The 16,479-nt window shown below is 40.3% G+C and overlaps 1 protein-coding gene across 1 annotated transcript in view; it reads right to left on the bottom strand.

The window, feature by feature from the left end:
* ACER3 (alkaline ceramidase 3) overlaps positions 1–16,015 on the bottom strand; it is a gene marked incomplete at its 5' end in the record, with an annotated part of 56,824 nt that extends 40,809 nt beyond the window's left edge. Inside the window, one exon of the mRNA XM_039561728.1 lies at positions 15,937–16,015. Coding sequence (XP_039417662.1) covers positions 15,937–16,015 — 79 coding nt within the window. The remainder of the gene's footprint in view (positions 1–15,936) is intronic.
* Positions 16,016–16,479: the final 464 nt, after the last annotated feature.

The raw sequence follows: 16,479 nt of genomic DNA, 5'->3' as shown, positions 1-16,479 counted from the left end.
TCATTGAGAGAATGCCATAAGGTAGCGGAACAAAATCAAATTTATGCAAAACATCTCTTCAACAAGCTTCTGTCTGTAGGAAGAACAGTATGAGTGTTAAACCACATCTGCTTCCCGTTCTACAAATCCAGCAGCGAAACCTGACAAGTCTTTTTATAATGCATGTATATTCACAGTCACCTTCATGCCCTAAAATATATGTGTATTATCATTAACACACAAAGATCTGTACAAAGACTGACCACAAATACAAAGAAAAATAACTTAAAAGGAGAAATAGTTTCTACAGGCAAATGCAGGCACAATATACAGCTTACTGTTGTACAGACATTGTACACACAGTTGGGAAGGACACAAACTTGAAGTACCTTTCATAAAATTTCCATTTTTCCAAATATGTAGTTAATTCCACACTAGAAAGTAATTGCTATAATAAGTTTGGATGCAGAGTTAAAAGAGAAAAAAAAGCAAAGTTGGAAGTAAGTTGTAAAAGAACATGGTCATAAAGGGATAATGAACAGGATGCAAAAAGATAAGGGAAACACTGGGAGTTAGAACAAACATGCTGTTTTTGGTGAGGGAGGAAAAGTGCTATCATAAAAAAGAAGCAAAAATTATCATGTTCAACTTTTGACAAGGTGATCAGTGTAATTTACCCAGTGTTAAGAGGTGCTTTCTCCTATGTTTGTACACAGAATGACTGCAAGATCTATCAACCACAAGGATCTTCTCAAATTTTAAAATGTTCTTGCTCTCTTCGTCAAACAAATGACTTTTCACTCTCTTATGGTTTCTACAAGACTCAAAACCAATAGAAATAGATGCTACCCTCAGAGAGGAAAGAAGAAAACACTTGCAGTTTAAAAAGTTGACTATACATAAAGAGCTCATTTAATATCAGGACACAATATTCATCACAGTAAGATTTTTCAGCAGTAAGATTTTTCATTACAGTAAGATTTTTGCATCCCACTGTGAAACAGGAGAAAGGTTATTTTTTTTGGAAAATAGTGGCCACTTTCCTAAGTTGTAACAGAGTCAAAGTAGGCCTTTAAGTAAAACACAAGCAAACAAACAAGGTTTTGAGGCTGAAAACACCCATTTAATTGTCTAGATATCATGGTGCTCTTCACAGTCAATTCCTGGATCATGTAGCTTTCTCTTTTTCCATCACTGCAGGAAGAAATTAAAAATAATTAAAAAAAACAAAGCCTGCCAGATGGCATCATGTAGAACTTGATTCATCTTTCTAGCTGCTTTCAGATGTAAGGAATTCTATTTCATGGTTTTTGTTTCTGGAATCATCTCACACACTTCTGGTGCAAACTACAGTTCATTATTAGAGAGTTTACTAAGTTTAAAGAAATTGCAAAGGAATGCAATTCAGGCACATTTGAGAGCATAGCCATCTACCATTAGGTAGGCTCTCTTTTAAAGAAAAAGAGTTCTCCTTTTTTTGAAAGGATCTCTGTGGATATGAGACCAAAGATGAACACACCAAGAGAATTAACATGAAAGCGAAAGAAAGGTGAGTCCTGGGGCCTAGCAGCAACAGATAAGGTGAAACAATGAAAGATAAAAAAGATATTTGGAAATTAGTTATTAACTGGAGGAGTAGGTAGTCTAACAGCTTAAAGACTGAGGAGGATCTAGAGTAATTCCTTATATGAACAAGAAACTCATTTAAATCTAATACGGGAGTTCTTGCTAAGATCCAAGTATTTCATAGCTCACCTACCACAGCATTCAAAGTGTCAACAGGGGAATGAATTTGAATAAAACCCAACAAGTTTCCCTACAGCACATGCTACATATTATCAGTCAATAATAACCAAACCAGAGACAGAGGTTTGTATCACTGATGTTTGAAAATAAGAGCATTTCATGATTGTTCAGAAGAATCAACTACACAGAGGCACCTGGTTTGGCCACTAACTCCAATCTCGCGCTGTTTTCGCTTACGGCTTATCACCAGAAGAGCAGAGCAGCAATTAGATTTTCACTTCCACCAGCCAGTTTTAATATCTTCCACCTCAAAGTCTACAATAACTGCACTTCGGAGTGTCAGGAAATGAAAGCTCCTGTTTCCATTTGATATTTCAGAAGGACCTCAAGGGGAGAAAACCAAGTCATCCCAACAGGAATTTTGCCAATGTGTAATTACTGGACTCCCTACTTGCTAATGTGCATGAAGGATCAATATAAACTTCCCGTCACTCAGTGAAATACAACACACTGTTACTGCAGGCTGGAACACAGGATCAACACAGACTTTAAAAATAAATTATAAAAGAAAAATTAAAAAATGGGAGTGTGGGGTGTTTGTTTTTAAGCTACAAGATCCATTTCTTACCTTGTATTATTCTCCTTTCCAAATACTAAGCTAGTCTTCATTTTGTTTATTGGGACGTTAATTGAAGTTAAAACATCAGCAATTCAGCTGCAACTTGTATTGGCCACCACACTTGTAATAACAAAATGGGAAAAATACTGAAGGAAACAAATACTGAAGGAACTACTGAACTGTATAAACTGTGTATGAAAGCCTCCTGAAGAACTATAAAAATGAGTACACATAAATAACAACTCAAATCAATAGATCTTTACTGAGACTACTAGATCTTTCTAGGTATTTAAAATAATACCAGAAATCTATAGAGCAAGTTCACATAGATCATAGGAATCATAAAAGACAGATAAAACAGCACAGAAAAATGTAATGAAGTACATTACAAAGGAATGCTGCATTAATATAGTTCTGTACAGAAGTTGTCATACTATTATGAGAAAAACTGTAAGGCACAAATGAGAGGGAGGGAGTGGATACAACAACTAGGAGTACTACCAAGGAAAAGAAAGATCTCAAAAGGGTAAGAACAGCTACCTAAATCTCAGCCAGGCAGAAGCTACAAGAAAGCAATGTAGAATCCAAAGGATTTACATGGGGGAAGGATAGAAAAGAAATATTATTTGCATTACTAAAGAAGAGCATTCTGATGAGCAATAACAGGCTGAACCAAGGGAAAGGGACGTTTCAGTAGGACATCTAGAAATCAAACATTGGCAGCAGCAACATCTCCCAAAAGAAACCATGAATCCTGGAAGAGTTTCAAACAGAATGGACAACACACTGTAAGATATGCAAAGAAAACAATCCACTGTGGGTGAAGAAAGGTGGCAAACGAGGCGGGAACACAGGCTCCTTCCCAAGGCCAGCACCAACTGGGATGCATACCACTGGTGTGAGCACACTGTGTTCCAGTTGCACGTGTCTCAGCTCCAGCAGCAGCAGAGCTGCTTCCAGTGAGTCCGAGTGCTGGGACAAGGCCAAAAAAACTGAAGCAACATTGCTGCTGCAGAGCTGGTGGCCAACTGGGAGGTTTAAGTGTTTAAAGTCAGCATGTGGGGCAGTGCTTCTAGATCTTCTAGGCTGCTTCTCCCTTGCTGGGCCTCCATTTCCAGGATATGTAAGTTGATATCCTTCTGAAGAGGTAAACCATTTCAGTGATATATTGCATTAGGGAGGGGTAACGAGGCAATTTCAGAAAAAAAAAAGAATTATTAACAATACAATTTGATTTTTATTTCCAGTGCACATTTATAAGTGGGTCTCACACGCTGTATCAAGTGATATGTTCTGATTTATGGTTTTACACACTTCATATTCCAACCACAGAATTCTTTCCCTTGGCATTCATCACACTAGTCCAGCTAATATTTTTAGACGATTTTAGTCTGATTACACTACTTCATGTTACATTTGTGTTCTTCAAAACAATCAAAAGGTATTAGAAGAGAAAGCTCTTGACACTGCTGACTAACAAAACACACAGAAGTAAGCTCAGTTCAAACCTGTGAAGTGTAGGTGTATTTTCTTTTGCACCACCCTCTTTGGTATGCACACCCTACAAAAGCCCTTACTATAAACTGCTTCTGAATTGCCCCAGGTTACAATTAAGCTATCCTTTTCCTTACCCTCATCTCTGCAATCTGCTTTGCTACTGTATAGTAAAGACATTCGAAAACTACCACCTAACGGAAGACTATACTAACACTGACCTTGCTTCTTATGTAAATTCTACTAAAAATAAATAAGTGAAAGCTAATACTACACAAATTCACATTTTGAAGCTCCACTTGTTTCTTCATAAGAAACCAATACCCTTGAGGACACCCTTGCAATCCCAGAAACACAACATTTGTGTTTATAGTGCAAATTTAAATTTAGATGGTAAAACATTTATTGCTGGGCCAAAGAAATTTTTGCTCATTCCACTCAAATCTAAAACACATTGGTCACCTATTTAGTCTCCTTTACTGCAGGGTCTAAGCAACCCCAGTCTTCGGTCTCAATATCCGTGCAAGACAGGCTGGATAAAGGTGCCTGAGTCACAAAGAAATCTGCATAAAACTGAAGTCAGGACTTTCAAACACCGAAGTGTTCCTCTAGCCACATGACCATCCTCAGGTGCCACAATAAAAATGAATGAGTTCAACACACCACTTCTCATAAGTAAAGCTTCAAAGTAGAAACTACAGGCACAGTAAGAACTGGGTACTTTCCAGAAACAGTGTTTTTGTTACCAATTCTCATGTTTAGCATAATGAACTTCTCCTTCTTCTGGAATTCTTGAAGGCTATCACAAATGAAGAAGTGCGTAAAGCCACAGAACTTGTACTGATTTTTTTTTTTTTTTTTGAGGAAGGGTGACTGCTGATTTTTTCAGAGGGATCTGTCTCAAAACCTTTCATGAGTGAAGTCTGAGATCAGCATGAACTGCTCTTCCCCAGAGGAGCATTAAAAGGGCAGATTAAAAATGTGGAGGACCAGCTGTGAAGTTTAACAGATAATTATGAAAGCAATTGCAATGAAAATATTCTGAGGTGATAGGCCAGAACAGAGATAGCTACAACACCTAAATTTAAAAGACAAGTACTGTCTCTCCTTTGAAGCCTATTAGCTTGGTGTAACACTGTTTATCACACCAATGCCAGTCACAAGTGCAGGGCACTGTGGATCATTAATAAATGGTTTTTGCATTTTGAACGTACCATTACATTAAAAATAACAGTATTTAAAAATGTAATAATAAAGATGCTAGAATCTATTCATGCCCATTGTTTTGAGACTGCAGGAAGCAGCTTGGACAAATATGATAGCACACACCATCTTTACAGGACATTTTATTCCTAATCCAAGAAATTCACAATTAACCGGACTACAAGGAATAAACTTGCATTACAGCCAGCTGATATGCCATCCTGTCATATTTTAATATTGCTTTCCTAGGGTATGGGAAACCACATGGAAAAGAAATCATAATTTCCCTAATAAACATGAATCTAAGATGATAGCAAGCACACCAATTACTTTGAAGTACACCTGGAAGGATTCTGAAAGCAAATTTAAAGTAAAAACAGTTGACACAGGCAGATAATTTGAAATACCAATCTAGAAAGCTTGCTAAAAGCAAGTGCTTACATCTGGAAAATGCAATCAAAGTCTAAAGAGATTAGGCTGAGATGATGTAAAGTTAGAATATTACATGCAATAAGCTTGTTGCTGAAGGGCAGATTTGCTTCTTTTATATCCTTTACTGGAAAACAAAATAAAACGTATTTTAAATGTTATTTTAAGGCAGGTTGATGATGTCAGACTGGAAGGAAATAACAGACATGGAGAAGATTACTGTTCAGCCCCTGCTTAAACTAAGCAGTGACCAATATGATGTTACACTGATCATCCATTCAATTTTCACCATTCTTAACTCCTTCCAGCCATTCTTCTCTGTGCTGGTGTCAGCATCCTGGCTTCCTGTTCAGTGTCTGCACCAACTCCTCTAAGTCTAAGGGTCTGTCCAGAGCAGAAAGCACAGCTTTTAGCAGCTGATAGCTTTGAGCTACCAAGTACATCCAACCCAGCATCCATCAGTCCTCACTACAAATGGAAAAACCAGCTTGAGGCACGGAAGCTGTGGGTATCAGCCCAGAGGCTCTGGCAGGACTCTTCCAGGCACTAAGCAGTGACAGAGGAGAGCTGAGCCTTAGAGGAGCCCAATATGCTCGCTGGATGCTGAACAGCAGAGAATAATGTGTGCCAGTGCTCCTGTCCAGGTATTTGTAGCTTTAGCTTGAGTAGCCTATCTTCAAAATCCAAATCCTCTCACTTTCTTCCCTTTCTTACTGTCAATATAGATTTCCTCTGGGTGTCCAGAACAATTAAAGCCTCTCCTACTAAGGACTCACACCATTCTTTTGCCCTACTTGGACAGCAGGAAATTAACAGTGAGATACAACGTGACAAATGTAGGAGAACACATGAGGATAATGAAGCTGGTCAGCAACTACAGCCTGATTCAGACATACAGCAACCACTCAAATCTGATTAGTGACATTCACCCTCTTATTAGCAGTACTAATACAAACTAAATTCCTTCTGCAACTCATATATTTTTTTCTTTTCTTTTTTTTTTTTTCAGGGCTGCTTTACATGAATAATCCTAAGGCTACCTGGAACATGTGATGACAAGCAACTGATCCCAGAAATGACCTGGAGCCATCATCTTCACTCCTAAATATCTAACTTTATCTCTTTTACATAGGTACTTCATTTCTCTAAAGTCTTCACAACCTTTTCCAGTTAATATAACAACCTCCAGCAAGAACTTTCAACAGTACCTAATTAATTCAATAATGCAAGACCCAAAGGTTGTCACTCCTAGTGTACAACTTCTAATTCCAACTGTATTCTTTAGTCACTGTCCAATTCTCATTTCAAGATAACCCTCTTGTTCTTGCTTGAAAAATGGAAAGAAAAAAATTGGCAGTCATCTATCATCCACAAACCTTGGCAAAAGCTATTTATCTGGAGGGAAAATGACGCTTCTTCTCACAAAGACAGTAAGATCAAAGTCCGTATCTTAAGTATCTCACAGTCTTAGCCAAATAAAGGAAGAGATATGAAATACACTGAAGGTTCAAGCTTTAAAGACTATCTTTTTGTTATAAATATAAATTAATATAGTACCTACAATAACAGTTTATAAGGTGCGTGACAGTAATTCGAGCAGAAGTCTGTTTTACTGAATAAGATACAAAGTAGTTGAAAACCATATACAAATTAACCATGTTCCCAACACAAATGGTGGCCTAAACGCTGGCAGAGGAAATGCTTGAGACAAGTGTAGAAAAAAAAAAATAATACAGAAGTCAAGTGGAAATCAGCATGGAAGAGCTCGGAAGGAAGTGCATTTAAGAAATGGAAATTGCTTTACAATGTTTCTCGGCAGCCCAGAACAGAGGGGAAGAAAGGACATGAAAAATTAAACTGGGATAGACTCAAGAATTTCAGCACTGCACTGATGTTAGGCATTGTTCAGGAGAACATATTAAGAGGAGCCTTGCAGGATTATAAAACTTGGGCCTTGAAAGATTTAACAGCCACCAAAACTCCGAGTGAAAAGCAACTGTGGTATCACAGACCACAAAGGCATAGCAGTTTGTTTAAGTGAACAAAAACAACATCTGCTGTATGATTTCACTGCTACAGAGCACTTCTCTGCTGCTTTCCAAGGCATCGACACAATTCAATTGAACTGATTCTTAGAGAGACACTGCACCCACCAGCAGCACAAACCAGCAATGATCCTCTGGTTTTTGCTCTGCTGCATCTAAAGAAAGCCCTGAACTTCCACACTGCTGCTGCTAGCGGCAGCTTATGGAGATGGCATTAAACTGGTATGAACAGGAGTGCATTGCCAAACTTTTTTCTACGTTTTTGCTACTAAATTGAAAAAAATAAAGCAAAAAGTTTTGTTTCTCTGATTTTCCAGGCAGTTTACTCATACACTGGTCAGCACATTGTGTACAGTTTGTTCTTTGTGCTTATACAGGTAATTTTCACAACTACGAAAAGGACTTGGAAAAAAAAGAAAAGAAAGACAAAGACATCAGTTTCCATTCATGAACAAAATATTAGCTGGAGCAACTCTGAGTTTATATATTTGTGGGTTTTTTCTTAAGTCTGTAAGATTTAAAATCTAAAAAAAATAATGAAGTCTGTATCCTGTGGAAGGAATGCAGGAATATCAGTAGAAACACACCCTGCAGCGTGCAATAACCCCCAGAGCAGCTTGGCTGCTGCAGTCTGGGGCCAGCACCAGACTTGGAAGTCTCTGACAGGAGAGCAGTACTGCAAATTCCCTCCAAGAACAATCAAATCTGTAATGAGAACCACACAAATGTGAAAAGGTTTGCTGTGCAAGAATGGGTAAGAAGAAACTTGTAGAAGAAAAATACACCCACTTTACCTAGAAGAAATACAAACTCCTCTCTGTGACAACAAAATCAGTTCATCAGTTCTGTTGGTCATTTTAGCTTCTTGTTGCAGATGACCCATTTGATTTCAGAGCAAGCCAGATCTGCAGATCCTCTTTCTCAGAGACATACAAGTAATTTTTCAATTATCCCTGAGTTTCCTCAATGAAGCTTAAAATACCCATTTGAAGGGATCACAGCATGCTTTCCAGTCAGGAAGCAGGTCTTTGCCTGAACAAACAAATGGTATTGACCAGGGAAGATGAAGAGATCTGTCATTTGTTCATCAGGTTAACACAGAAATACTCTGTCCCAAGATTGAAAGTGTCCAGACTAATTTTAATGCTCAGTGCTCTAAAGGACTTATTTGAGCTAATATTGCATCTGTTTCCCAGACGCTGGTTCTTGTTCAAATTAAAATCCTTATTCAACTGGAATTAGCAATTACTAAAAATCCAGCTTACAGAGTAGTAGCATTTTGAGCTTACTATAAATAATGAGCTCATTAAAGCACTGTATAAATCAAGAGCTTCTAGGGTCATGTCTTATGACCATTAAGTTGATACCTGGAAATCCTACTAGTTGGAATACATATAAAATTCATACAAAGCCTACAGATGTTCAGCTCATCCCTAACACAATGTCTTTTCCTAATTCTGCTTGTCTGCTTTTCTGCCTGAAGAAGTCCAAATCTTGCCTTCTCAAATGTAAAAGTCAGGTGTCAAACTAACATCCTGAACCTTGCCTAGTTTAATCAGGCCACACTCTTGTCCCCTTCTCCAGTTCCTTTGGTTAGAGAGGAGAATCTGAGCATTATCTGCACTTGGCTAAGGGAAAATACCTTGCTGTTGACAAAGCCAGCCAGAGATCTTTTAAGAGACACACACTCTGCACGTATCATTTCAGGGTCACTCCAAGGACACTGCATTCAAAAAACATGTCAAAAGGAACCAAGGAATAATGTAAAACCAAATAAAAGAAACAAAAGCCCCAGGACACAGCTGGGAAACAGACGTTCTGCTGGACACTAATCTCAATTTTGAAATAAAGTTTGGAATTTCCTTCAGGAAAGCTCTGCAATATGCAGGGCAGGTTGAGTCACCAGTTGGTGGAAAGGCAAAGAACTGAAGAGGAATCTTGTAAGGCTGAGGAAGGGGCACAAAGGATGCAATCTCTCCACTGAGATTGACAGAGAGAACAACTTCTGCCTCCCGAACTCCAGACACACTGAAGTATGTACTCTGCCAGAAGATGATGGACCTGACTGTAAAGGAGATAATGATCCTGCAGATGCTGACTGCACTGATTATTTAGAAATACCAGTTTTTCAGTCACTGATCACAGTGCACATGCAGCACACTTCTTCAAGGAAATTAATTTTTCGAAACAGAAAAAAGTAACATGGTTAGACACTCCATTGTTTTGAGCTAGCACAAAAACTCTGAATATTTTATAGTTGCATTTTCAAGTACAAAGGAGGGTCTGTGCCCGAAACCTTAAATCTAAACAGTATGCAGCAAAATCACTGAGCCTCTACGCTGAGCTTGCCTATATGGGTATATTCAGATCAATTAATGGTAAATGATTGACACTAAAGCAGTGTTGCTCTGGGGTTTTTTTTATTGCAACCTTCTCTAGAATTTCTCTCTTCCTGACACGTTCTTTTGCTCTTTGTAGTACTTCCCCACACAATAACCAAGCACCTTTAATTCATGCAGCAGCTCAGTTTCTCTGCTAATGGACGGAAGAATGTCTGTAATTAATGAGGCAGGTGCAAAGAGCCCCCCAGCTAGAAGGCAGTCTAAGGTAGGTAGCTTAGCCCTGATAACGACTTGCAAGTGGGTTCTCCTCCTTCTAGTATTATAATGTCATTTTTTGATACGTATTTTGAATTAAAAGAACTCTTTGTATTTTCTCAACCTTTCACGAGCCACAAACCTTTCCATGATCCTCTTGAGGTAGTCAGAGAAACAGCCGAGTGTGTGAGCACTCACACGTGTTGCAAGATAAAACAACCATACACTGCTGGGCTGTCGGGACTGGAGACAATTCCCAGAATTCCTCTGAACATTTTTGCAGTGCATATTAAATCATTCTTCTTTTTTTTTAAAAAAAAAAATCTTTCCCACTTATCTGTGAAAGGCACCAGCAAATATAGAAAATGCATTACATAAATAGCAGTTTCACATACACAACACAACAAACGCCAGACTAAAGACTTTTTGTCTTTCAATTATGACAAAAGTTTTTAATCTGTGACTAAAAGCTCATTAAAAGTAGCTTAAAAGTCAGCAGTGTTCCTTTAAAATAATTTATTTTACATTAATTTTCCTATTTCTAGCTACTATATTCTGCAAATTCCTATCATGCAGTTCATAAACCTGTCTGCCTCAGTTTGCACATAAAAAAATTAAATTGTACAAATGTCACCGCTCTGTTACCATTTGGAGTGGCAGATGCCTAACTGCCAGCTGCACAAGTACTGAATATGAAGCACTAATTACAGAGTAATCAAATGCTTTGTTAAACCATATTTAAGAATTTTATTGTCAATAACTACACACATATTAGCAGATAAACACACACGTGCTCCATTAGCACAGCATCTGCCAAGTTTTAAGCATATCCACAACATGATGGATAAATGAGAACTGATGATTGGAGAAATCAACTTCCCAAGAGCCTTCGGCCCCATCCTTCAATGAAGGCTGGAAAAACTGAAAATTAAGCTGTCATGAGATAAAAGGTAGAGTTGCATCATGGATGAAAGATAAAAAGCAAGGAAGAATTAAAAATAATATATAAATGATTAGTGGTGGGGAAATGCATCAAAACAGTGAGACAAGACTATCTTAAGGCTTAAGCCAAGAATGTACATTTACAGCCTAGGAAAGGAAATAAATTAATGCAGCAGTATTTGCCACTGATTCAAAATCAAATAGAAAGAAAGAAAAAAACATGACAGCAGAGACCATCTGGCTTACGATTTTGCTTCTGCTATACTATTCTTTGGAGAAAGAAACCCCTCTTTCAACTTCTTTTTGTCTGCAGCACAAAAAGCAAGCTAGAAGCATTCATCCTAAAATGCACTGCACAGCTGAGCACTGTTCTGCACACTCCACTTGACTTACACTCACCATCAATTAGTTTAATGTCTCCTTTACCTTTTTGCCTGCAGTGTCCCTTCAGTTGAGGGAGCTCCCTCAAGAAGCCAGATAAATTTCCAGAGGAAACTTGTGATGTGGTTTCCTCCAATTAGGTCATTAAATTTACACACTCAAATCCCTTTCAGTCTTAAATTAAGTCTACGGGCCTGTGACATTGTCTTCGGCTAATCCACTCTTTAGAACTCATCTGTGTCATGTCATCTTTAAATCATTCCCTCTCAGCCAGGCAGTTGAGATGATCACACCAAATTAAACTTGATGATGCTTCCTTCATCTGCCACTTAATCACTGAAAGACCAGGCAGAATTCTTGAAGGCAGACAGTTGGCTTTATTTTAGTTTTTTTAGTCTCACATAGACAGTACCTAGCCCAACAGTCTCTAGCTGCTTTCAAAAGCCTCTGGCAAAAAAAGGCAAAATGCAAAAGGACACCCAAGAGGAACAAGTGACAATCCATATGTGGCAGTACAAATGCAACATTAATGACATTATTCTAAGGTGAAGTAAATTTTGCAAGTTTTTAAGTTCTAAAGTAATTATCCCCATGGAAAACAGAGATCTGTGCAGCTTTGGCAGCTGTCTTCTCCGAATAATGCCTAAAAAGAAACAACAGTATTTTTGTGTCACTTCATAATGTAGAGAATGCTTGGATGGCACTCTATGTCATCCAAGATGTGAGATAATGAGATATCTCACACTGAACAACACAAGTAACACTAACCTTTTTTCAATCTCTTGTCTGAAGCAAAAATCAGACGGCTTTAAGGAAGAGGAATAAAAATAGCTAGAAACATGGGCAGATTCTCATGACTTGGGTGGGTTTTTTTTCCTAGATAAGAGTCCCATAAGGAAAGCCCAGTTACAAGGAGTCACTTACCAGATCTCTAATGAAAACCAAAACTAATGGATTTAACTCTGGAAATTATAATAATAACAATAAAAAAATATCTTCTTCTATGAAGATATCAGAACATGCTGAGACAAGACCAGAAGCCAAGAAAGAAACAATTTCACCAACTCCTTGAGAAGCCTGAAGCAATGTTCTAGATGCTTGCTACTGTAAATGCCAGCATAAGGATATATTATCTCTAAACCAGTCATGTTGTAGATGATGCATATTACTCGTGGACAATGATAGCTCAAAGCAACATAACTGGAAACATGACTCAAATTTGATCCAAACTGGAACACAGCATTCTGTTGATAACGACAACAAATTCGCCCCCATGATTCTCCTGACTGAGAATTGTAAGCCCTCATGTACCACACAGGGCTCCTCTGAATTTAAAGTATTTGTTTACATTGGTACTACTGTACATACTTTCAGGAAAGGGAATATGTGAAGATTAATATATTCACTCATCATATTCTACAAGAGAAACTCTTCTTACAGGGATGACTGAATGCAAGAAGGGTAAAGCTCCCGTCATAGACATTCACATCAAAACAGACCCCCAAAACTCAATGCTACGTGGGCTAAACTGGCCTGAAACATCAACCCTGCCAAAATAAGGAGTAAACTGTAACATTTGAGTGCTAAGTGTTAAAAACTAGAACTTATATTTGACCATTTTCTATTTGCTTGTGTGGGAGGATGGTTGGTTTATCCTTTACTATTTTTCTTAATCAAGTGTACAAAAGTCTGAGTAATTCAGCATTCAAGCACTGGGATCTGGAAAGGTTTAGTTTTACAGAAGGAAAAAAAAAAAAGCATGTCTACTACTTGCTCTCCAGCACACAGGTATCAATCCAGAACTCCTGAGAAACCCTGAAAAAGGAATTACTATACCATACAATAGGTTTGATCAGTGAGGGCTATAAGACTCATTTTAAGGTTTAACATAGTTAAGCTCGCAAAACAATTCTTTTCAACTGGTTTTCCATTTAAATTGGTTTAATATTCTACAGAAGGATGTAGAGCAGTTAGTCATCCACCTCCACAGGGGAGAAAAACTGGCTAGGTGCAGACTTAGAAAGGCAAGAAAAAGCATTTTTCATTACAAAAAAAAAGAATTTTTGAATACAGGTCATTGTATTTGGGATACATCAAGAGAATGCAAGTATGAAGTGCTACACCACCACCTTGCCTCACTTCCACATCTCTCACTACATATAACTGATAAGCTGTCATAATTTACACTAGTTTTTTAAGGAGTGAACGGCAAGGAACTACATGTGGGCTTTTGGAACACAATGTAGCAATTTTGTACTAAAAGTAGCATATTAAAACCAAATTGCTAAATGCCAAGAAAATGTAATTTGCACAACAAGCTTTCTATTTGGCTCTTCAGCCTGAAACCTATTTGGTTTGGATTTGCCAGTATTCTTCAATCTTTGGGCCTCCAAAGTTTTTTATAAATTACTAATAACAAACATTTAATGCAAAAATTTTTACATACAATCAGCTTTACCTGAGTGGTACCAAACTGATTTTTCACTCTTCTGTAAGGCCAAACTTCAAATAATATTCCCACAACACTTACTGCCTCAGACCCTGAAAGCAGTGTTACAGAACTACTGCTGAAGAAAATCTAATCCATCTTGGCATCTGGACTGAAATTAGCTGCTGTTAAGCTAACCCTAAACCACAGCAGACTTACTGACTGTTTTGCATTTTAAACTTAGACCATTTTAAATGCTTCATCTTACAGCACAGCCCTTATATACAGTTTTTTCCGTGCAACTGACCGACCAACAAACCGTGGTCCCAAGCACTGAAACCATAAGGAGGAACCAGACTTTGTATAATTACTCCCTTTTTCTTCAGAACTCAAGCCTTTCTGCCTCCCATTACACTCATCCTCATCTTCCTTCTGAATAATCTAAAAGTAGATGGGAAGTATCAGTTAACAAGGCCAACAATGCAGGGATTATTTAAAAAATTTACATGATAGTCAAATTTATTTTTACAGTAGTGAAGCAACAGAGCTTCCTCTTCCCTATGCGAATTATCTCCCAAAATTATGGCTGACAACAATGAAAACACAAAAATACACACTCTGGAAAAGTCTCATTCTATTTAAACTTCTAAGTGTGTCCCTTTTTTAAGAGTATTTAATTTTGTTTCCTCTTCAGCCAGCCTGCCTCTTCTCAGCCATAAATCTACACACCAACTTCCTTTTTCCTCTGAGCTTCTAAGCTGCTTATGTGCCGTTGTTCTTTTCAGGTCCTGCTCTCCTTCCTATTCCTACACTCTGAAGCCTCTTTCTCAATTACTCACTTTGGATCCTCACCCAGGTCACTGTGTGCACCCGGGAGTCACAGCTTGGCATGGACACCCAGAACCCTCCACCTTCTGCATGCCAAGCTTTTCTAAACTGCTGCTGAAGCATCCCAGCTATGTGAAAAGCCTCCGCACATTGCCCACTTCAAGCACTTCAGGGTAGGTGAGCCTGGTCACTTTAGCACTATTTTCCCAGGGCCCTAACACTTCAAAGGCAGGCACCTACCTTATATGTGTGAAAGTTTTTCGTAGTACAGGGCGTCTGCCAGGCAGCAGCACATAATTATAGCTACTACACCCTTTAAAGTCGCTGCCCAGAATGCAAAAAATACTTTGTTTTTCAACAAAACCTCAGTGACATAGGGCTTGATCCTTTATCACCTGCTACAGACTCCCTTCTCAAGCACCTGATGGATGACTCTGTAGCTGAAGCCCCTTCTTTCTTTCCCTAAAACATGCTAAATCCTGACTGTTTCTGAGCAACGGAGTTTCGAGGTCAAACCAATGGCCTGCTCTGAGCTATCCTAAAAGACAACCAAGGGCAACAGAGCGATCCTTCCAGCCTCTCTTAACTCCCACCACCTGCTGCAGAGCAACCTGATTGACGATGGTCATCACGAGGCACTAAAGACCACTTGGGGGAAGGTATTCTCGCTGGATAAAGACGTGTCTTGCATAGGAAGATACCTTTTCTCTCCCTGAGCAGTTTCACTTGGTTTGGCTGTCCAGGCTGGGCAGATGGTCCCACCTCAAGGGGAGCAGAGCAGCAGACCCGTGCGGCTTCACGGCGCGGCACCCCGAGCACGACTCCAGAGAATACCCCTCTCTTCACCCATGCCTGTGGTGCCACACAACCACCCCAGCTCCCGTGATAACCCCGGGACCCACCTCATCTCAGCCACCCCCCCGCTCCAGGCCGGCCATCCCTATGGACACAGGCCGAAGGGACACGCTTGGGATGGGGGCTCAAACAACACGCTGGGGAGAGAGGGGCTACACCACCCCGTCCTTACGACATGGATTTGCGGGGGAAGGCGGTAGGAAACACCCATTTCCACCCACCAGGGTTGGCTGAGGGGCAGCGGCACCGTCACCCCGCAAGAAAGTGGCCAGGGAGGAGGGGGGATTCCCTCGCCGCGGGGAGAGAGAGCGAAGGGCTGCGGAGAGGGAGAAGGAAGCGGCGGTGGGACCCGGGGCCGGGGCAGGAGCCGCGGCCGGAGCGGCCACTCACAGAACTCGGCGATGTAGTAGGAGACGGCGTAGTTCTCCTCGCACACTCCAGGGTGGAGGTCGGCGGGCCCCAGTAACCCTCCCGGTCAGCGCCGGAGCCATTGCAGCGCCCGCTCCAGGCTAGAGCGGAGCCAGGGCACGGGGAAGAGGAGGGAGAAGGGCGCCGGGCCCGGAGCGCAGCGGCGGCCGGGGCGGGAGAGCGGGCGGGGCCGGCGCTGGGCCCGCCCGCTGGGGGAGGAGCCGCGGTCGCCATGGGGACGGGCTGCGGCCTGCCGCCTGCCGGACGGGGGAAAGGGCGTGGAGAAACGCGTTGTGGTGAGAAACGTGGATACGGGGAAAGTCTGTGGGGAAACACCGGCGCGGGACACGCTTGGCTCTCAGGGAAGCTGTGCGATGCCCCGTGGGGATGAGGCGGGAGTGCGACATCACGGCGCTCTCCTCACCCACTTTTCAAGCTGGTCTGGGGGCAATGAGGAGGTTTCCTCCTCCAGCTTTCCACTCCTGTTTTCCTTATAGACTTCATGGAGGGTTTGTACGGTGAGCG

Source organism: Corvus cornix, chromosome 1 (assembly GCF_000738735.6).
Source record: "Corvus cornix cornix isolate S_Up_H32 chromosome 1, ASM73873v5, whole genome shotgun sequence".
NCBI lineage: Eukaryota > Metazoa > Chordata > Aves > Passeriformes > Corvidae > Corvus > Corvus cornix.
The sequence above is the reverse complement of the archived record's forward strand: the minus strand, read 5'-3'. Positions and strand labels throughout refer to the sequence as shown.